Source organism: Tribolium madens, unplaced genomic scaffold (assembly GCF_015345945.1).
Source record: "Tribolium madens isolate multiple individuals breed KSU strain unplaced genomic scaffold, Tmad_KSU_1.1 Scaffold_19;HRSCAF=116;Tcas5.2_LG9, whole genome shotgun sequence".
Lineage (NCBI taxonomy): Eukaryota > Metazoa > Arthropoda > Insecta > Coleoptera > Tenebrionidae > Tribolium > Tribolium madens.
The window spans coordinates 7,035,109-7,058,685 of NW_025400983.1; the positions used below are offsets into that span (position 1 = coordinate 7,035,109).

At 35.5% G+C, this 23,577-nt stretch overlaps 1 protein-coding gene across 3 annotated transcripts; it reads left to right on the forward strand.

Moving 5' to 3' along the window:
* The first annotated feature begins 55 nt into the window (after positions 1-55).
* On the forward strand, positions 56-23,552 carry LOC123008638 (vacuolar protein sorting-associated protein 13D). 3 transcript variants are annotated; one of them, XM_044404565.1, is made up of 38 exons: positions 56-173; positions 397-548; positions 598-788; positions 839-1,021; positions 1,069-1,317; positions 3,125-3,298; positions 3,349-3,983; positions 4,034-4,330; positions 5,831-6,011; positions 6,061-6,989; positions 7,038-7,321; positions 7,674-7,967; positions 8,024-8,402; positions 8,457-8,666; positions 8,716-8,952; positions 10,448-10,634; positions 10,685-11,476; positions 11,535-11,697; positions 11,748-11,997; positions 12,048-12,397; positions 12,446-12,658; positions 12,711-12,865; positions 12,923-13,492; positions 13,539-13,842; positions 13,892-14,064; positions 14,116-14,853; positions 14,905-15,061; positions 15,112-15,518; positions 15,580-15,975; positions 18,082-18,306; positions 18,355-18,884; positions 18,937-19,319; positions 19,370-19,399; positions 20,875-21,863; positions 21,918-22,405; positions 22,625-22,744; positions 22,792-22,935; positions 22,984-23,552. In XM_044404565.1, exons 2-38 carry the CDS (start codon positions 452-454, stop codon positions 23,234-23,236), a joined length of 12,357 nt encoding a protein of 4,118 aa, XP_044260500.1. In that variant the 5' UTR covers positions 56-173; positions 397-451; the 3' UTR covers positions 23,237-23,552. The 3 variants fall into 3 exon arrangements, with proteins under 3 accessions (XP_044260500.1, XP_044260516.1, XP_044260507.1); XM_044404581.1 differs by lacking the exon at positions 19,370-19,399; XM_044404572.1 differs by having other exon boundaries at positions 86-548.
* Positions 23,553-23,577: the final 25 nt, after the last annotated feature.

Sequence of the window (23,577 nt, forward strand, 5' to 3'; positions counted from 1 at the left end):
TTTTTATTTTATTTGTGTTGTGTTGTACCGCGCCGCCGCTGTTGTCTGTCATTGGGACGTCTGTCAAGATCACTCCTGTCAAAGCTCCAATTGTCAAAATTCTATTTTGAAAATACGTAAAAATATTATCAAAAGCGATTAAAAGCCTACAGAATTACTCAGCCGTTATCAAGGTACTAACTTTTAATCAATTCGCATTCAATTTCAATAAATTAGCGCCATTTTTTCGAAATGAAATTTTATGTAACAAATTCACGTGAGGGGTTTCTGTGTAAATAATTTTTTTGTGCGTGATTTGAGCGAATTTGAGTGTTGGGATTAGAAGTATCACTGATGATTATAAATCTCGACTAGACGTTACACTATTGATTGCAATAAAATAACGGTTTGTCATAGGTTAAAGTACTGTTATGTGTTTTAATTCGGTTCGATCTTTGAACGCCTCCCAAAAATGTTGGAAGGACTTGCAGCATGGGTGTTGAATAATTACCTAGGGAAGTACGTGGAGAATTTGAACACTGATCAGTTGAGCATTGCTTTGTTGTCTGGTAATTGGGGATTTTTGCGAGGATTTTGGGTGATTTCAGGAGGTTCTAGGTAAGGTTGAGCTTGAGAATTTGCCACTAAAAAAGGATGCATTGCGACACTTGGGACTACCGATCGAAATCAAAGCTGGGTTTATTGGAAAAGTCAAATTACAAATACCTGTTAGACAAATAAGATCAGCACCTTGGGTTATTGCCATTGAGCAACTGTACCTAGTTGCTAGCCCTCTGCCAGTGGATGAGGTAACATATCATGACTTTGTGATTTATTTAAAACACAATTTGTGCTCTAGTGGGACGCAGAGTCCGAAGAATTGGCAGCACAAGAAATAAAATTGAGTGCTTTGGACATTATTGAAGCCAGATGGAGACTAGAAACCGAATCTCGAGATTCCTCTTCTTATTACGCTTCTAGTTACTCATCTTGGCTCGGTTTTGGGGCTGGTTTAGTGTCAGATATAATTGAAAATCTCCAGGTTTCAATTTTTTTTTTCTGTGATAACATTTAAACAAACAATTTTAGCTAAAAATACAAGATGTTCACATCAGATATGAGGATAGTATCAGTATACCAAATAAATCACTGGCTTTTGGGGTCACAATGGAGTCGCTTTCGGCCCAAAGCTGTGATGCTAACTGGGCACCAGGATTCTCACATTGGGCGATGGGAGCGGAATCTTTTAAAATTCTCGAAATGCAAAAATTTGCAATTTATTGGATTGATTTAGAGCCAAGTCAGTTGCTGTCCAGGCTTGGCTTAGGGGACCTCGCCGTAAGTTTTTACCCAAAAAAAATGTTTTTTAATGAATTCATTGATAGAAGTGATACGTATTAAGAACAAATAATCAAAAGAGGAAAAGAATTTTAGGTTTTGTTGTATTTTTCATAAACTTTTAATAAGAATTAATATCATTTACTATTCAACAGATTGACTTTTTTTCTCCCTTTTAGACAAAAGAGGGTGTACTTTATGTTTTTTTTTTAGTTGTTGAATGCGTATTTGACACCGGTTCTAGTTTTTATTTGAGGGATTTTGGGGAAGTCGCGCTTACAGTTCTGAGAGTGACCATTTTTGGCTTTTTTTGAGTTGTTTTACTGTCTTTTTTGTTAAGAAAAAACATGAAAACATGGTGGTTTGTGTGTTTTATTAATAAGTGATCCAATGTTATAACAAATGTTTGTTTTATTTTCCACTCAATAAGAAAATAGGGAAATTCTATTAAAATACATCATTTTATACTTATAAAACTACAAAACAGAAAGTAATAAAAAGGCAAAATGGAAAAGTAGTAAATGTCAAAAAAGATAAAGCAGTGGTCAAAGTAAAAAAAAGCAAATAGTAATACACTACTCCAAAAAATGAAAGGAACAAAAAAAGGCGTAAATCTTTTGGTTATTTTTGAAAAAATGGTGGTATCTAGATAAAAAAACTTTTGGCGAAAAAATTTTCTGTGGGGTACGGTACCGTTATCATGCAATCCTGAGAAATAACGGAAGAAAAAAATGTATTTTTTTTTGTTTTTGTTTTTTGATCCATCGGGAATTTTTTTAGTTAAATTAATGTATGGGCCGGATAATTTTTTAATTCAGCTTTAAAATGCTTTTTTATATTCTCTTTACGTCGATTTGTCGCTGAGATATCTGACTTTAAGTGTAAAAGGATTTTTTTGTCTTTGATCATTGATATCTTTGCGACCAATGTCCACACAGAGAAGTAAGGGTAATTTCAAAAATTGCAATAAATGTCTTACAAGATCCTTTTACGATTTTTTGAAAAACATTTTTTTTATTTTCAGCATTGAGTTAAAGGAAAGAAAAAAAGTAACTTTTTGCTTTGTTTTAGTAAATATACCGCAGCTATTCACGAACATTGATGGGGAGACTAATGTTTTTAGGTGTTTTTATAGCCGTTTTTTAATTCGATCTGTCGAACCGTTTTCTCAGACAGATTGATCAAAGGTTTACAAAAGAAGTAAAGAAACAATTGTACATACATATTGTTTCTGAACATTTTGTAATCTTCATCAAAATGAAAAAAACATTTTTTTTAAACTTTCTCTACAATTTTGCATTAGTTACTTGTTAAATTTGAAAAAATAAAGTCAAAAACTTTTTTTTGATTATTGTAAAAAAATTCAAGAAACAACACTGAATAGTTTTTGAAATAAAATCAAACAAATATTTTTGGTATTTTTTAAATTTGAAAAAAAAATTAGGAAATGGTACTAATTTTTGAAAAAATTTTTTTTTAGGTAAGCTATAAAAACACCTAAAAACATTAATCAAACTACTAAAAAATTTAGGATTTTTTTTGTTTCTTTAATTTTATGTTGTAGTGTAAAATTAAACATGCAGAACTCAAACTCCTAATTTTTGTTGATCGATGTTAGAAAGCCTTTTCGTTTTGTGTTTGTTTTTCTTTTTTTGAAAAAACGGTAATACGAGTATCAGTATGAGAATTTTGATTTTTAATACTAGATATTTACCAGGAAAATTAAAAAGTTTGCAAACCCGCTGTTTACTAGTCAACTAAAAATTGTCAAAAGCATAAAACGTTACAATTTTTGTGAATTCTTCAGATTTCAATGTCGCCAACTCAAACAAGCAAACAAACTCGCCACTTCATTCTCGCCCCCGTGAGCGCCATAGCCCACGTCAAGCGCAACCGAAGCGAGCAGCCCCTTCGATCCAGCGACACGCCACGACTAGTCTGTGATTTAATTTTGGACGAAGTCCCCTTAACCCTCATCGACGTAATAAATTTGTTCTTTAATTTCAAATAGTTTTATTGCAAAAATTCCAGTGGCAATACGACCAAATCGTCAAATGCATCAAAGGCTTGGACACCATCGACCGCCTACGTAGTTACCGCCGATACAAACCCTCATGCACCGTTAAGGAAGACCCTCGAGCGTGGTGGTTCTACGCCATCAGTTGTCTCCACCCCGGCAAACAACCGGCCATTTGTCGCCCCAAACCCACCATCGAGTCGTGTTTGCTCCGAGCGAAACAAAACGTGAAATATGTGAATTTATACATGAAGATTTTGGCAACTCCTAATTTGGTTTTAACTCCCGATGAGAAGAAGTTGAAGGATGAGGTCGAGTGGGACCGGGATTTTGACGAGTTGAAGGTTTTGAGGGAGATTGCGATGAGGTCAGTGCCGATCCCTGATCGGAATTCGACAAATGGGAATTCGGCAGGGAGGAGTATGTTGGTGAGGTGGTTTCCTCAATGGATGGGGTGGTATTYGTCACCGGCGACTGAGACAGAGAGTAGTGAGACAACGCAGTTAGAGGGCGAGATCTTGCAAGTTTTGAGTGATTCCGCTGAGAATAATACAATTTTGAAGAGGGATGCGGTTTTCGGGCATTTTAATTTTTGTTTGAAACGGGGATGTTTAACATTATGTGCGTCACAAGAAGATACAAACGAGAGGTAAAAATTATTTAGAACTAATTTTAGCACCTTTTTATTGTTTGTTTTAGTTCCCCAATGCTCGAATTGGAGTTTAAAAACTTGTCATTGAACATTTTGAGTAAGCCTAGGACTGCTTCACATCTCATCGAATTGTCACTAGGAGCGCTTTATTTAAAAGATAAAATTACACTAAATACTATGTTTCCGATTTTGATGGGACCACCGGGTTATGAAAGAATGAATTTTGGAAGATCGCAAGGGCCGAGTCCGAGGGCGAGCGTCGCGAGTCGATTGGAGGAAGCCAATGAGCATTTGTTTTATTTGGCGTATGAGAAGAAACCTCAAAATACAGGCTGTGATTATAGGTTAGTGGTTGTTAAAACTGAAAGTGKTTTTTTGCTAAATCACAACCCATGGATGGCGCTGTTTCTTATTCAAAAACTGTCTATTAAGTCTATTATTTCAGGATTTAACAAAAAACTTTTTTTTACTAACAAATTTTGATTGTTTTTAAAGCTTTCTTTCTTTGAAACTAAAATTTTAAAGTAACGTTCAGAACTTTGTAATAAAAGCAGATTCATTTGCAATGGTATTTTCTTAACTTGAACTTGGATTTTTGATTGATCTGACTTGAAATTTTTACTCAAAAAAGGTCTCGAATTAGCTTGAATTTTAACTTAAATATTAAAATCCAGAATTTTGTGTCTGATTTTTGTACATGTTTTGTGTAACATTTAAAAATTTGGCTTTTGCTTTATAGAATCTTTTCTAAATTTCTATTCTGTAAATTTTTATTGTGATTTTTTTTTTAATTTGGTGTTACTTCTAAAATTTTGATAGATTTTTATTGATCTTCAAATACGGAATTCCCACTTGCAGATTTGCAAATTTATTATTCTTTTTTTACCCAAAAGTAATACCATTGTGGACGATTTGTCATTCAACTGACATAAAAATGTATCCTAACAACTGAGAAAAAATGACAACAAATCAAAATAATTTATTAAACTTATACATATAAAAATACGTACTGCAGCATTATTGTTTCGGAAAATTGCCTTAAATAAATTTGAACTAAAACTTTCAAATTTTAGTTCCACCATCATAGTGACAATGAAGCATGGCTTACATTGACATTTTTGGAACTGACATTTCGATGTCCAAAATTCTGTGTTCGCAATTGTACGTCGAGTTATTATTTGAAGATGTATGTTTATAATTTTTAATTAAGGAACTTGGTATTAATATTTCGTAGGTCTGAAATTTTCACATAGAAACTTTCAAATTTTATTTTTGGGGCACTGAATTTATTTTTTTTTAAACATTTTTTTATCATCATAATAATTTAGTTATAAACTTGAAGTTTTGTTCAAATCGGGAAATTTGTCATCGAAAGCAGAAATTTTAACTGTTTTTTGGATTCATCGAATCATTTTTTTCAAATTTACAACTTATGTTAAAACAGGATTTAGATTTTCAACTTTAGAAGCTTAGAAATAAATTAGTTTATTTTTATATTTAAACTAATATAATTTTAATACAGAAGTTTGAAATTTTTACGTTCAAAGTCGATCATTTGTTTTTAAAACTTGAAATTTTAATTGGAATTTAATGTTTTAACCAGACTCTGATTTGTCAACTTGGAATTTTTATTTAAAAACTGTGGTTAACCAAAATTTTAAATTTTATTGTTGAATTTTGAACTTCACTATGGGACTTGCAATTTTAAAGTTGCTTAAAAGATACCCATAAATTTAGAATTTTAGTTTTTAATTTTGAACATGGATTTTTTTTCGGATTTTGAATTTGTATTCTATTTGGAATTAAAATTGTTGTTTTGTAGAATCTAAACCTGATTTTTTAAGGTTGTGCATACGTTCGAAATGCCTGGATGTTGTCTACCAACCCAACGCCGTTCGCTGGCTCACCGAATTCCTCTGTTTGCCCCACCAACGCGACATTACACATTCACGCATTGAAGCGATGAAAACACGAACAAAGAAAGAATTAATCAAAAACTGGGAACAAATCTTAGATGGACGCGACGTAAAAAACGCCTTTTTGTTAGTCAAAATACTAAAGTGTATTATTCTAGGTTGCGAGAACTACGTGGGAACTAGAACTAGACATATCTGCTCCTCAAATCATTTTCGTGGAACAGTTCACTGATAATAATTCCGCAATGGCTGTGATCGATTTTGGACGACTTCAATTGAGTAATCATCCGACTCTACCCGAAATCACCCGACCTGAATTCATGACCAAGGAGAGTGAAGACGAGGAGAAATTTGTTACACCTTGTTCGACACCACCAGCGAGCGAAGCGAGTGACTCGGAGGAACACACTTTGGAACTTTTACCGAATTTGGAGTCCGATATGAAAGGATCTTTTACGGAAAAATTGCTCTATCATCGATTATACGACACGTATTGTGTCGAGTTAACCGATCTACAAATTTTGATCGGGAAAGTCAAAGATAACTGGCGATATGCCCACAATAAGGGCTCCTCCACACTTCATGTTCTAGACAGGTTTAATATTTCGCTCCAAATCGAAAAACGAGTGATTCATACTTCCGATCCTCATTATCCGAGTCTTATCATTAATACCAACCTTCCGAAACTAGTCGCACATTTGAACGAGAGTAAAATCACAGCAGCGAGGACTTTATTTCATATTATCACAGTTACTGGTCTTCCTTCGCCGTTCAAAAGCCCGGAAAATCCGGTCGAAATTATCACAGATACTGGCCAAGACGAGGACGAATCTGCAAGTTTCGATACAAGCCTAGAAATGTCACGATTACTAATGGTTCAATTCACCGTCGACCATTTATCATTAGAAGTCCAAAGTCGGGGGCGTTGTGTCGCCGAACTACAAGTCGCAGGAGTCAAAGTAGCCTTCACGAAGCGCCCCCACGATATTAGTGTCACTTTAACTGTCCATAGTTTGTTGTTAGTTGATGCTTTGCAGACTTTTGGGCCGGATTTCGAGTTACTGATTGCGAGTCACAAGCATGTGGGGTAAGGCCAGTTTTAAGGGCTTGGAGAGGGTTGTAATTGTTATTTTAGTATGGACTCGATGTCGGGGAGTTTAAGGGATAGTGAGCCTACCTCGCCCACAAGTCCGGCTAGTCCAGATCCCACTTTGGGGCGCACAGGGGCTACTTCACCAATCGCGTTAAAGCAAGCATTGAGTAGTCTGGCAACGTCGCCGCCAAATAATTACGGGGGCCCACCGAGGCCTCCGGTGATTTTCGATGCCGAAGCTTTGATTTCAATCGAGGTTTTGATTGTGACGGGGGCGGAGCCGGTGCAAATTGCGAATATACAGTTTAATAATCTTGATATTATAGGTATTAAAACTACTCCTGAGTGGGGCCCAAAAGGAGGTTTCATGAAGCAAATTAATTTTAAAAATACATTTTTTGTGTAATAAAAATTTCAGTTTATTTCACGAGTACAAGAGCCATGGAAAAAACGAAATGTCAAAAATAATAAAAAAACATGTTTTCAAGGACACATTTTACAAAATTCTTTTTTTTTTAACTTTAATTTTAGCATTTAAAGATAGGAATTGTGTATAAATTTTAACTCTTGAGTTTGATTTGAAATTATTAAGTTAATCATAGATCGCGTCATGGAATCTTTATTTTTTGACCACTCTTTTTCTACAACATAAAATATACTAACGTTTTGTGATTTTAGCAAATCAGGAAACTCTGGTTGAACTAATCGGTTTTACGCAAAGAGTGTTCCCAAAATCACAAAAAGCAAGCAACATCAATTTGCTGTCAACGGTTTCATCAAAAGTCCGCGAAACAACAGCATCGTCGGAATCACTCCTCGAAGAGTCGTCAAAATTTGGTTCAACTGAACTCACATTCGACTTCCATCGCTTAAACGTCCTACTCCTTCGAGGAGTCGTCAGAGACGGAATTCTTTGTGGTAAAAAAATCTGTACGGCAACTATGAGTGACGCGAAAATTCAAGCAACTGTAGGTAATAATTTCGTCTTTCACAACAACAAAACAATTGTTTAAATTTTAATTCTTCAGATCATAAAGTGGAGGTTGAGGGTTCCTTAGGCGGCTTGCAAGTCCTTGACTTGACCCCCGAAGGCCAAATGCACCAACGTATCATCAGCGTGGGTCGAGACCCTCTCATGGAGACCATGCACCCTTTGTACACAATGTCGGTACCACACGAGGACAATCGCACGGCTTTCAGTTTTAAAGTGGTGCGAAGTTTGCAAACGGACGACAAAGACGTGGCCAATGTGACCGTTCGGATGGCCTCGTTGTGGTACACACACTCACCACAGTTTGTGATGGAGCTGCAATCGTGTGCTTCCGAATTCAAACAATACTTGTCCAATTTGGCACGCTCGATCCGCACTGCGGCCACAGACATGGCCTTGGGGCTTGTGCATGCCAGGTTTGTACCATTTCTACTTCCAAAACCTGAAATTTATTTTCATTATTGTTTCAGAGCTGAAGCTTTAGCCCAGTCTTTGTACATGAACGCGCGTTTATCATCATCGATCTACGGAAGCGCTTTATCATTTTCCGAGTGTTCTTCACCGCGGAAAAGAAGGCGGAGTAGTTCGATGGATCCSTCTGGRTTTTCCTCAGCTAGAGATACAGTTCCTCAAACGCCTTACAGTCCCGATGACGATGATAATTTTATAATAGATTTGAGGCAAATTTGAGTACTGCGAGTGTTTGAGGTATTTATTGAGTGTTTTCAGGTTGGATGTTGAGTTAGACAGTCCTGTTGTTGTTCTTCCACAAGCGAGTAACAGTCCGAAGGTTTTTGTCGCACATTTGGGTAAAATTAGCGTCAGTAATAAATATGAGAGTGATTTTGAGCCCAACGGTCACGATTATCAATACACCGAGTTTAGAATTGAGCATTACAGTGTGGAGATACGCGATATGAATTTGTTTTCAGTCGATACGAGCAATCGTAGAGTGCCAGGACCAATGTAAGTCTTTGCATCATCAAAAAGGAAAAATTCTAGTTGGCCCTGATTGTTGTTATGCTAATAAAAACGCAAAATTATTTTTATTTAAATAAATCTGTAACTATACCCGGTGTAACAAAAAAATTAAAAATTGTTTTAGCTTGTCGGTTGCTTGACATTGCAATTTTAATGTCTCCTCGTATACAGAGTGTAACGAAAAGATGGCGGCAAAGAGTAACCTATGATTCCCCAGGTCAAAATAAAGCAATTTAAATCAACTTCTATACCAAGTTGTACCGTTTGAAAGTTGGAGGACGCCAAAGTTTAAAAATTATTTATTTTTTAAATTTTTTTTTGTGAAATTTGGTACTATTTCTTTTGTTTTATTATTATAGTAAAATACTTACCTACTAACAGCTTAACACATTTTAAGCTATATTTTTGTTATGCATAATCCGAGTGGCGTAATTCTTTTTTTTATCCGAAAGGTACAGTATTGTCATTTTCATATTGTAAACTCTAAAACAACCTTTACATTAATAACCTCATGTTTTACTCTTGTCATGTTTATGTCATTTTGTCTTATTTACTTTCAAAAATACTGATTTGTGGCATGTTAGGCAGCAGATCAAAGCGATGATTTAATTACAGTTGTTCAATTAATAAATTTCCTAAGACAGAGAAATTGTTTAAATAATGATTTTAACAGCAAAAAAAATATGTTAATTGTCAAATGTCAGTCATGATGACAGTAAAAGGTAGTTTACAGTGAACTTTTTGAAGTTACAAAAAAATACTGCCTAAAATTTAAATAAAAATTAAAATTTCGGGTAGTATTGTCATTTTCATAATGTAAACTCTAAAACAATATGTCTTCCCGAAATTTTAATTCCGTAACTGTACATTGTTTTTAAACAATTTTTGTATTTTATAATTTTTATATCGGCTTTAGTTTTAGAGGAAAAATAGTTATTTATTATACAAGACGATAAAGAAGTTGTTTATCTACGAGTGCAAAGATTAAGTTCACGAGTGGACTTTTTTCCGAGTAGATAAACAATCTTTATCGTCGTGTATAATATTTCGTTTTATTTTGTACTCACCTAGCAGAATCTCTTGAATATAAACAGAAAATAAAAATTACTTTATTTCATTAGACGATAAAAGACTACTTTATCTACTGAAATTAGTTGATAAAAGCACTCTGTAGACGTGTCAAAATTTTGGATGTTGGCCATTTATTATTGTTTTTAAAATTGTATTTAAGAAAAAACTAGGTTCTAGCTTCTTTGTGATGTTTGTGTTAGTTAACAACAACAGAATGATTATTATTAATTTAAACAAAAAAAATTATAATTTCATTGGCGTCCTTTAACTTGGTATAGAGATAAAATTGGGGAATTTCAGGTTACTCTTGTCCCCATCTTTTAGTTAGTTACACCCTATATTTATGTTACAATGGCCAACTGCATTTAAAAAATTTAGACTGGTTTTTATCTAAAATTACCATTTTAAGGATAAGCAAACCCGAAGTCTTGTACAGTTGTAAATCCTCTGCCAAACCCATCATACACGACACAATTTTACAATTAAAAATCGAACGTGAAATCAACAAAACCTTGCAAACGACACACAGCAGTGAATCGAATCTTTTATTTGACGACGACGAAAACACCAGTCATCCATTTACCGAAAACATTTATGTAATTTAATTTAATTTGATTTTGAATRATAATAAACTTATTAATTTTAGATCAAAGGCAGTGTTGTGAATGATTTGAAAGTGTCCCTGACTCGGACACAATACGAGCAACTTTTAGACACTTTGCAATGGCTGTCTTCACCACCGGTCATGGTGGATGTCCAGGGTGTCTCTCGTACGAACATCAAACCGGTGAATATGCTCTCCGACATCAGTGAAGAAGACACAGGGGTGACAACTTTGAATATGGACCCCCACGTCCGTGCGAAACTATTCCCCACTGTACAAACAACCCGTCTAAAGCCCGTCTCACACAATAACGTTTCGTTGAGAGTCTTATTCGAGTTACCAGTGTTCACGATTGAATTACGTGGGGACTCCCCGACTGGCGAACAAGGCCTTGTTGATCTCTCATTCCGCGACTTTATCTTTAATTACGAAAAATGTCACTTGTACGAAACCAACATTCAAGTGTCTCTCCGTTCGATTTTCATGGAAGATTTGCTCCAACCGGAGAATACGAAACAGAGRGCTATGGTCATCTCATCTTCCGGGAATGACGTTCCCCAAAACTCGGCTTGTGTGTCTAGATCGTGTCCCGATGTTTCGTATTTGCCCCATTTTAATAGCCCCTCGCATGGGTCACTTCCTGATCATCTGGAGACGGCGAGAGTTTTCGGTATGCGACCTGTCAAAATACAGGAAAAAGTCGATGTTGTGTGTCCGAGTACRCCGCCCCCGTCGCCGTCACAAGGGAGGATTAGACCCGAGAGGAATTTAGTGTTGATTAGTACGCTACTAGTGGACCCCTCAGCACCCAATTTCAGCACAACCTATAAATCGGTAAAAAACAAGCAATTAATTGAAATTTTTGCTATTAAAAAAATACGCATTGTTACAGATMCAGAGATCGACTTCTGTAGATTTCAACTGTTTAGATTTGGTCATAAGTGTGGAATCGTGGGTTGTGGTCATTGATTTTTTCAGTGCTTCCCCTTCGAATTCTCTGCAAAATACATCGGCAATGTCGGTTAGTGCGCCTACGAGTGACGATTCCTTAAGTGGTATTTAGCTATATTATTTTTATTTAAATTTCTGAAATAACTATTTTTAGTTAAAAAAGAGAACACTGAAACTAATATTACCGTCAGATCTTTAACTCTGGTCCTTATGAGACCTGAAATCGAAGTCGCGAAAGCAAACATATCGAACGTTGATATTTCTGTAAAAACAAGTGGTTTGTTTAAAGAAGTTCGTGGTAATTTGGGGTCAATRTCGCTGTTGGATTTGACATTGCATGGCCAACTGTATCGTGAGAGATTTATAACAGCAGGGAAACAAGCTCTACAATTCAGTTATATCAGGTATTGATTTAGAYAATTGAGTCGAATATAATATTTTTTCCATGTTTTAGGGATTCGGAAAACAAGTCTTTAAATTACGATGCTCAATTGTCAATCGAGATGTCATCAGTGATGTATGTTCACACTAAACGATTTGTGGCCGAAATACAAGCATTTTTCAATCATTTCACGCAATTACAAGCTGTTATGAAAAGTATCAGGGCGGCTACSAGTGGACAAACRATACGAGACGAYCCGTTGAAATTATCACTAGTTCTTAAAGCTGGTTCTCCTATGATTCTCTTACCAGTTAGTTCGAAATCGTCCGATTTATTAATTGTTGATTTGGGGCAACTTTTGGTCACGAATTCATTTAAAATGTCGGGGGATTCGGGAACTATTAGTGTGGTGACAAATTACGGTAAATCATTGTTTTAATTTTTTTGTAAATTGAGGAGAAATTTTATAGCAAAAAAATGTCTACTCGATGTTATGATAATCGAGTTAGACAACATGGACTTGTATGCGGGTGTCAAAGAAAACGAGTTTAATCCGGCCCGTAAAGGGGCCTTTAAGTTAGGCTATGGGCAAGTGACCAAAAAGGGGCCCTCACTTTTAAAGRAAAAATTTCAATTCAAGTTGCAAGTTGAGCGKAATTTGACGAGTAACATATGTCACAACGGTATGTATTGTGTCGATGTTAGCCAAGTTGCAAACCCTAAGCTTATTTTTAGTGCCTGATATGAGCATCTATGGCCAATTGTCAACCCTCGACGGTTTACTAGACCTATCCCAGTATCGTTTAATTCGCGGTTTGCTTGCTTTTAATTTGGGTGAAGACACCGAGAGAGTGCTGCCATCWGTAACCCCGCCCCCTGTCAATGCTGACGTAAGCCGAATTCTGATTGGTGGAATTGTTATCATTTTGTTTGTTTTTTTTCTCTAGTCAAATATACGCGACATTTGGACACTGTCGTCCCTAAAACTGGACTTACAAAATGTCACTTTGTGTCTCCAAACTACTTCAAATACAGCCCCTCTTACTTGTATTAATTTTATCAAATCGAGACTAACAATTGAAACGTTTAGTAACTTTAGCCAAGATATTGATTTGATATCTCAGGAAATATTAATAATGGATACACGATTTAATGATATACCGACCGAAAGTCGGCCTAACGTGTTTCAAAATATTTTGCAACCAATCAAAGACACGAAACAGGAAAATCTAGTCCAGGCCGAGATTCACAGTCGCAAACGACAAGATCATTTCAAATACACAATTTTGTTAAATAATATGAGACTAATGGCGATTTTTGATTGGTGGGAAGCTGTTCAGAAATACATATTTCAGGAAATTGAGAACGTTTCGAGTAGTCCCGAACATCAGAAAGTTGTCACTAGTAAAAAACCAGACGAAAATATACCATTCGAGCTTAAATTAAACATCACCGATTCTGAGATTGTTGTATTGGAAAATACATCACAGTGGGATTCAAACGCCGTCATTTTGAAAGTAATAAAATCATTTTTAATTTTTGTAAACTTTATTGAGTTTTTAGAGCACAACTGTGATCACTTACAAGCCAAACAACATCGAAAAACCACTTTCATGCAGCTTAAATAATTGCGAGATGTTTTCATGTATCCTGGGAATGGAGGATGATACCGCTCTATCAATCATCGATCCAATCACACTTAACATGGACATAAATAAAGACAATATTTTAGAAGCACAACTACAGTTTTTAACAGTTCGACTGTCTTATCACGATATGTGTATGTTTCTACAGATGCTAAACTCACTTCCGAGGCAAATGTTTGCCAATAAGGAGCAAGATTCGCCACAGGATGTTCTTGTCAAAAGTGGAATAACATTCTTGTAATTTCAAAGCGAGTTAAAGATTTTTTTCAGATCAAATAGCACGACTTACAACTTTAGGTTTCAAGACTGACGATTGTTTGAAAGCGCTCGAAACGTGTGAAAATAATTTGGACGATGCTGCGTTATGGTTAATCCAAAATGCGGCTAGTTTTCATAATAATAATGAAAATGATAAGTCGCCACTTAACATAAAAGCAGTTGAAGTGCGTCTCTTACTTATTATTAATTTAAAGGTTTAACAAATATTTTTCAAGGTCAAGGCGAATTGTATTTCGATATGTATCATCGACGATTGTGGCGACTCCGACGTGCCACTCCTTGAATTATCTTTCTCACAGCTAAATTTACACCAATTGTTGCCCGAGTTTGACATAAATGACCCTATTTACCCCCAGGGTGCCCTCGAATGTGTCCTAGCTGGAGACTACTACAATCGGGTTCTATCCGGTTGGGAACCCGTGATAGAATCCTGGAAATGCAAAATTTCGTGGGAAAAATCCCTAACTAAAGGCTTRAAACGCAACAGATTGAATCTAAAAGCCGAATCATCCTCAATYATCAACATCAACATAACATCRACTCTAGTTGAGCTTTACAAACAAGTGAAGGAGAACTGGACCAAAGACTACTACAGTGGAAACGACCAAAGAGACAACTCGATGACTTGTTATCGTCAACGGTCGCCTTTTGTTCCCTTTGCTCTTAAAAACGATACAGGCTCACCGCTACATTTCACAACTTTAATTACCGAAATTAATAAATTTAAGGCCGTCTCTGATTATAGTAAGAATGATTCGTGGGTTTTGGTGGCCCCGGGCGAGACTGTGCCCTTTTCGTTTCAAAATCGGGTAAAAATGCGACACCACGACTCACATAAAATGAAAATGCACCAATTGGGGGTCAAGGTTGAGGGGTGGCAACCTTTAAGTCCGGTCACGGTGGATAAAGTCGGGATCTACTTTCGTATAACACATGCGCAGATCCAAAATAGGGTATTTCACCTTTTCTTTTGCATATTTTCGAAAATAATTATTTGATTTTAGTTACAAACTGAAGTTCCGTCTGCTCGAATTGTTTTCGATATTTCTCTCGAAGGCTCGGCTCGGAAATTAATTACAGTGCGATCGGCACTTGTTATCATCAATAAATTGCCTCATTCTATTGATCTTAAATTGGAAAGTCAATTACCTCACTCTGCCGGTACTGGTTATTATTTGTTTGTTTTAATTTTTTGTGATTAAAAATTTTAGTTACWATGTGGGCCGCTAGTAAGGTGTTTAGTATCGAAAGTGGGGATAAATTGGCCGTTCCGGTGGTGCACGCACATTCGTTGATAACAGCGCGCCCTACCGGATTCTCCTACAATTACACCTACTGTTCTCCCGCCTTATCATGGTCTCAAATGCCTACTTATCTCGATTCAGTTTATGAAGCCCGCATTTGTCATTCGCATAAAGGTCACCTGTACAGGTTTTGTGCCCAAGTGGTGAAAGAGGCACACTCAACGGAGCGAAATATCCATTTAGGGCAACCAGCCCACCGGATAATTCTACTTCCAGCTGTCAAATTGTGTAATCTTCTTCCGATTGATATGAGTTATAATTTGTCGGGGGATAGGGGCCGGGTCTCTGCCGGTTCGAATGCTGCAATAACTAATGTAAAACAAACAATTACCGAATTTTCATTTATTTTAAATAAAAAAAAAAAAATAATTTTAGGTTGATCTCGATAAAACAATTGAACTGGACGTCCTTTTAGAGAATTTCAAAACTACAAACAAAGTCATAATTCCGTTAGGCACAATGGACTTCAAGTGTCGGATTAATCTTGAAGATGAACGTGGAAGAAAATTATTTTTATCGGTTGTTGTTTCGCCAAATAATGGTGCTAAACTTAAAATAGCAATATCGGCACCGTATTGGATAATAAATAAAACTGGTTTACCTCTTGTTTTTCGTCAAGCTGGGACGTCGCATGAAAGTGCAGGACAATTCGACGAACATGAAATCGCAAGGATGGTCAGTCCTTTACTTTTCAGTTTTTCGGATCAAGAAGCGAGTCCTACGATAAATGCGAGGGTGGGAAATTATGTGATACGAGATGGGTCGCCTCAGGTTAGTTAGTTGGTTTTTGGTTTTTGCAACTTTTTACAAACGAGGGATTTATTATAAAAATCGAAGTTTCACTGCTTAAAAGTAGATCAGAATTCTTGATTTTGAGCACGAATCTAAGCTGAAAAGTTAAAATTCTTAGAATTCTTAATTGTGTTGTCGATTTGACGTTTATAAGGTAAATTTTGAAATTGGAAATTAGATTTACTTTATATAGAATTAAATATTTTTGATTTAAAAACGGGCATTTCTTCTACTTTTTTGTTTAAATACTCGAATTCTAAATCAGTTTTTTTATGAAACAAAACAAAAAAAATACTTAAAATACGGAATTTCGAATTTCAGGCCAAAAGTTGGTTAACATTTCTGGTTTTGGGCAAAAAAAAAAGTAAAAATTCAGACTTCTGTACACAAACAAAAATTTTTTAAACAGTGTGATTGATTGAGTTTACAAGACGAAAAATAAAAATATCTTCGATTTTACGCCAAAACTGCGAAGGAAAAAATTTTTTGCTTCATCGAAAACGAGGAAATTAAATCTTTATTATCCTGACTCAGTGGAAAGAAAAGTTTATTTTCCTCTTGCTTTTGGATTTGTAATTACTCTTCTTTGCGTTTTAAATTCCATCACATTGGCGGTTTTACTTTTTTTTTACAACTAGGTATGTCATTTTAACAAATAAGTTTACGGAAGTTAAATAACAAAAATGTTTGTAAAACATAATTTTAATAAATGGCAACTCAAAAAACAGCTTTAAGATAAAAAAAGTAATTTTTAACAAGAACAATCATTATTCAATTAATTATATCAATTATTAATTATGTTATTTTATAGGAATAATTAATTGTCAAAGTGACGTGGGTCTCAAAAAACTAAAACCGCCACTGGGATGGAATTTAAAAAGTAGAGAGAAATTAACTTTTCATTTTAGAGAATCAGAATAATGAAGTTTTAATTATTATACTAGATTAGCTCGTGTCATGTTAAGCAAAAAATGTTCTTCATTTGAAGTTTTGACGGAAAATTATTAAAGATATTTTTTTCCTCTTGTAAACTTAATCCAGGGAAATACTGTATATTTCTAGGGTTCTAAATCAGAATTCCGGATATGAAAATTCGAATTTTTGATTGGGTCGGAATTGGCTTTTTAGACTATATTAGTTTGAAACACTGATGCGAATTGCGAGTCTAGGAATTTTGTATTTAAAATTCACAATTCTCTGTTTTATACAGGGTGCGCCAGAACTCGCGTCCCAGAGAAAAATTTCAAGTAAGATAAGATACCAGGAACATGAAAAAAATGTTTAAAAAATTCTATCTGTCAAAAAATTTTGACATTTATTTTTTGACATTTGACATTTTTTCATGTCTATTTAATGATAGTGATGATCTTGTATATGTTTTTTTACAATTATTTAGTAAAGGTATAAAAATTTTGCCAATAAAAGCCACAAATAACATTAAACGGAGTTACAATTTAGGATACAGCTTCCTTGTTTCCTCTTCTAATAGACTGTAGCAAAAAACTTAGAAAATAATTTTTCCATCAGAAATAAATAGAGTCAAAGTGCCAAATTTAAACTCTCATAACTTCGAAATTTTTTTAGATAATTTTTTTTTAACATTCTTTCTATGTTCCTGGTATCTTACCTTATATGGCATTTTTCTCTGAGGCGCGAGTTCTGGCGCACCCTGTATAGAATACAATTTGAAATTTTCTATAGTACAAAAACTAAAATTCTTGATTTTGTTGAAATTTTCAACTTAAATGTCAATTTTGATTTTTTTACGCAGAATACTATCAGAAATTAGACCCTGAAGTTTTTATTTATACACAATATAAAAAAAGTTTACTACATGCTTTGAGTTTAGAAGTTTTAATTCATGTTTAGAATTTCTGAAATTATGAATTTAGACATTAATTCCAAAATAACTATTTTTGAAATTGAAGTTGGTTTAACAACTAGGGTTTAATATTTTTCATTCATACATTTGTTTTAGAACTTTAAGTAGTAGTTTTTTAAAAATTTTGGTTACCAGAAAAAAACTAAAAGTCATATTTTCTTAATGGTCAAACAATGTGTATAAAATAAGTTAATATGTTTTAGTGGTGTTCCAATTTCCATGTCCAGAAGGGCATACAAGTCAAGAAACTCCACGTGACCATGCGTGACGGTAAACCTGACACGGTTTTCATAGTCGGTGTTGAAGTAAGACCGGGACGTGGCAAATACAGATCCGTCAATATTATAACAATATCACCACGATATCAGCTATACAACCAAACCTCATACAAACTTATTTTTACTCAAAGTTGTTTCGCCAGAAACTTCGTAAGTCTTTTTTCCCCAAAGACGTTTTTCCCAAATTCCAATTTGTAGACGGACTCTAAGTCACAAAAGACTTGTCTTAAGGCCATGCCTAACTCACACATTCCATTTCATTGGCCACGACTGGACAAAGACCAATTATTATGTGTCTCAATCCAAGATATTCCCGATTGTTGTTGGTCAGGTGGTTTAAAAATTGATGAAATCAATTCTTTGCATGTGAATGTGAGAGACTCAAACGGGCGTGTTTATTTTATAAGGTTGGAAGTACTGTTACAAGGAGCGACGTTTTTTATTATTTTCACTGACGCTGACACTCTGCCACCACCAATCAGAGTCGACAATTTTTCAGAAGTGACTATTACTTTTGCACAAACGAGTTGTAAGGATTTGATGCATAGCACAGCAAGGGCTCACACTAGTGTGCCCTATGCTTGGGATCAACCCACTGAGAGACAATTCCTGACGGTGACGGTCCCCGGAGGAGTTTCAGATACATACGATTTGAATAAATTAGGAAAAGCTTCTGGTCTGACTTATGAAAATTTTATTTACATTGCTTTTACCGGAACATTCAAAAAGTATTAAATTTTTATAATGGCGTTATCTAGTGTCGTAAATGTGTGTTTTTAGCGGTCAAGACGTTCTAGATCCTCTAGATGTTGAAAGCCAGGAATTAGTTCTAGACGTTGCAAAAAATCAAGTGATTCTAAACCGGAAACGTCATGGTTTGAGGTCACAACTCTGGCGGATGACCCCCGAAGGTCGTCTCCAACACGAAGGTAGCAGTCCACCCTCGCATCCTCACCAGCCGACTAGATCAGATAATATTCTCGTCCTCGATATCGAGAATACTGCGCCTCAACCTAATACCTATTCGAGGTTGGTTTTGCGTCGTGTGGACCCGAGAAGGAGGTCGACTCAGACTTGGAGGTTTACCGAGGAAGGGAGGTTGTGTTGTGCACATTCTAGTATGTGTGTGCAAGCCCAGGATGGGTTTTTCGGGTTAAGACAAGGTAAAAATAAAATAATGACATTTGGTATTTCAGCTTTGGGGTTTTTCTAGGTGGGAGAAATGCCGGCAGTTGGCAGCAGTGTATGTAATTATGTTGTTTGCTTTGTTTTTATTTTGCATGGCTGTAATTTTTTTAAGTCGTTTGCACAGTGCACAAAAGTTTAATGAAAAAACTCTTCATTTAGAAGACGCACAAAACTCGTTTTTATCGGAAATTGTGGCTCAAAACCAGAATTTCTTGTTTAAAAATCGGAATTCTAAATTTGAAAGCGAAAATTTTAAGTTTAAATTCAGAATATAAAAGTTAAAGTCTTGTGTTATGCATAATTATTTCGAGTTTGTTAAAATTTTAAATCGAACCAAAAATAAATTCTGAAATAATGAATTCTGAAAAAACTTTGTTCTATTTTTGAAAGTTATGATCTGACCCTTTAAGTGGGAATTTTGAGTCGAAATGCCGAATATTCCACCAACTCTGAAGTTTGAAATCAGAATTTCCTATTTTAAATTAATTTAGAAATTAGAAATCAAAAGTTTGTTGAATACTAAATTTCAAGTAAAAAGTTTGTGTTCTTTACAGAATAGAAGATTTTAATACAACAGTATATTATAATACTAGTTTATAAGCAAGCCTTTAAAACACGCACGGGTTTAAGAGCACGACGCGTCAGCGGAGTGCTTTTAACGTCGTAAGTGTTTTAAAGGCGTTTATAAACGAGTGTTATACGCTATTTTTTATTATACCTGCCCATTTACGATCTTTTATGAGCATTGAAAAAATGTGAATTTACACAATAAAATTATCAAAGGTTGTTTGTGAATCGTTTTCGTAGAGAGGTTAMTAGTTTACGTTGTTAAGCACATTTTTTCACGTTGTAATTGGTCCAGACATWTCACTATTTCTTGTTACCTAGACACCTTTAAAATTCAGCGTGCTATAAAGGCCAAATTACGCACGCTGCAACGTTTTTTAGTTTACGATTATGATGCAGGTATAATAAAAACATTATTGTTTATAAAAACACAGTTTCGATGTTAAAATACTTTTTCTGAAACCAGAATTTTGAGTTTATTAGCGAATACTACCGGTATTTCTACATAAAAGTTGGAATTTCGTATTTTTTAAAGCAAATGTTTAGCATTTTTAAGACTAAACTTTTTTACAAAGCGAAAGTTTCAAGTCTCTTTYTCAAGTCACTTACTRTACTCTTTTTCAAGTCTATACTCTACAATGGAAGCCTCTTAGCTTACAGAATTTTTTATTTTAAAATGAGAAATTTACATACTGGTAATGTTCTAAGCTAGAATTTCAGGTTTGAAAATTGAAATTTCCAATATTAAAGTTTAAATTTTGAATACCAGTGAGTGAAGTTGAAAACAGAATTCGGAATTTCGAAAGTAGAAATTTGGAGTTCAAAAATCATAATATACTTATTTTAGAAAAAAATCAGCATTTTGAGTTTCAGAATTTTTACACTACGATTTTTTTAATATCTTGGACCCTACATTTCCCTTCTTAGTGTTTTTGTTTTACCACACAATGCCCTTTTTTACAGGGAACTCAGCCGTTTTGGGTTGCCCTCAACCTGTCTGCCACAAAATGACAGACACAGGGATACCAATCGAACAAGCCATAAGTCGCCAAAGACTTCGGCCCGGTTCGGGCCTTTTATMTGTCAGTGTGACAATGGACGGCCCCACCCGAGTGTTAAGCATTAAAGATGCGAAAGAATCCCGAATTTACGCGACTCCAGACGAACGCGAATGGGGCAGTATTTCACTGAAACAACGCCCGAATCTGACAATCGACGAAAATCAAGACAAAAATGACAAAAGGGAGTTACAAGTAACTATAAATTTAGAAGGTCTAGGGATAAGTCTAGTGTGTTGTAAAACACCAGAAGAGCTACTCTATGCATTATTCTCAAATATAGTAGGCGAGACTGTTATAACGCCATCTTCGAAACAATTTTGTATTAGTGTGGGGGATGTACAGATCGATAATCAATTGTTTGAAACGCCAGTACCAGTGGTACTCTATGTCACGCCTCCGAGTTCACGAAATAATGACGAAATTAATAATAAATTGCCGGCGATTGATTTTACAGCCGAATTGCAAGAAAAGTTAAACATGAATGCAGAAATTTTCAAATACCTAATTTTGCGTTTGAAAAAAATCACGATTATCCTGGAAGAGAAACTTCTCCTCAAGCTGTTTGACTTTATTGGTTACCATTCACGGGAAGAAGAATTGATAAATAAAGACGAAAATGATTACGAAGTGCAGCGATTGTTACTTGAAGTGTCAGCAGCTCATGCTAAACGCTACTATTTCGGAGTCATCCAACTAATTTTAGATCAGATAAGACTTAGTGTCAAAACCGCAACAAAACTTCCACCACATTTGCAAAAAATTAAGCGAAAGTTAGGTTTGACTTTAATTAAATTCGAGGATGCTGCTGTCGACTTGCAAGCCTTAGATCGTCGCCATCTTTTCGAAACGAGCCAGTTTTTGATCAATTCCATAATCAAGCACTTCAAGGATGTAAGTCGGTAAAGATACCCACTGTAATTTTGTTAATATTTTCTCCCACTTCAGGAATTGATGTGGCAAGCGGGGATTATCCTAGTCTCTGTTGATTTCCTTGGCAATCCGCTAGGTTTCGTCAACGACGTTTCTGAGGGCTTTTCGGGACTTTTGTTCGAGGGCAACGTTGGAGCTTTAGTCAAAAATGTCACTCATGGGATTTCTAATAGCGCCGTTAAGGTCACTGAGTCGATTTCGGACGGTTTGGGTCGAGCTGTCTTGGATGATCATCATGAGGAAGTTCGTCAAAAAATTAGACAAGTTGAGAGTGGTCGAAGTCGGGATCACATTGTTGCCGGTTTTAAGGGATTAGGGTTTGGTATTTTGGGGGGTGCTACTGGTTTATTCAAACAGGTTTATGAGGGGGCGTCGAATGATGGGCTTCCGGGGGTSATTTCTGGGATTGGGAAAGGATTGGTTGGGGCTGTGACCAAACCCGTGGTGGGTGTGCTGGATTTTGCGTCGGAGACGGCGAGAGCTGTGCGAGATTCGAGTCGCAGGTAAGTCAAAGTTTTAGTAGAAATTTAACGTTTTAAATTCCTAGTCTGACAGTTTAGAACACAGAAATTTAATACCAAATTTCAAAATTAAAATTTTTATTTTTGAGTCTTGTATTTATGACTTTGAAAAGATCTGAGTTTTAAGTTCGAAAATAGGAATTGTGAATCAGAAGTTCGCGTTTGATTCAATGAAAAAAATKCATATTTTTGGGCTTGTAGCAARTCCGTCCCTGAGCGAATTAGGCTCCCACGATGTGTCTGCGGCCCTGGAAGCCTCTTACCTCGTTACAGTTACAAGCAAAGCCAAGGCCAACTCTATTTATACATAGTTAACGATAAGTAAGTAACTTAAATCAATTTTGGTGTTAGCTAATCGAGTCATGTAGGGATTATAAAGAACAGCTGGTAGCATACGAAATCCTTGGTAGTGCTTCTGAGGATTTACATTGTATAGTTTCCAATTTGAAATTTCGYATTGTGGCAAGCACACACGCACCGGATTTGACTCCGGTCATCGATTGYCACTTGAGGTGAGTCAATTCCGGGTCATTTTACCCGGAAATAAATGTATTTTCCAGTGATTTGGAGTCGTGTGATGTGATTGTTGAGAAAGAAGGATCCGAGTCGAGATATTACATCGAAATTGTCATGCATGTCGCTGGAACAAGTGCAGCTTTAGTGAATCCGGATCCGGTGAAAAAACCACGGGTTCGGTGTAAAACTGCAGATTTGGCAAAATCCGTTTCACAGCAAATTAATTACGCCAAAAGGTTGTATTTTGAACGACTCTATACTTTGAGCAGCGACAATATTATCAATTTAGAAGACTGAACGTTTTTTGCACTTATTCGGTTCTTGTTAGTATTATTGTTGATTTTTATTCAGTTGGTGGTTTTTATTATGTATACTTTTTGTTATCTATTATTTGTCCTATTTATTTCAAGTGCCTTTATAAATTCGCTTTTTATGTAAAATAATGTAAATAGGCTGTCGTCGCGCATTTGGTTTTATTTATTTTTCATAGGGGTTGTTTTCTGTAGTAGCGTTAATTTCCAATCAAAAACAAACTAACTTGTACATAATGTTACTATAATTTTTTACCAAAGATTATAAACCAGTCGGTGTTGCAATAAAATTTTACTATCTTTCCTTTTTTTCTATATCCCAAATCA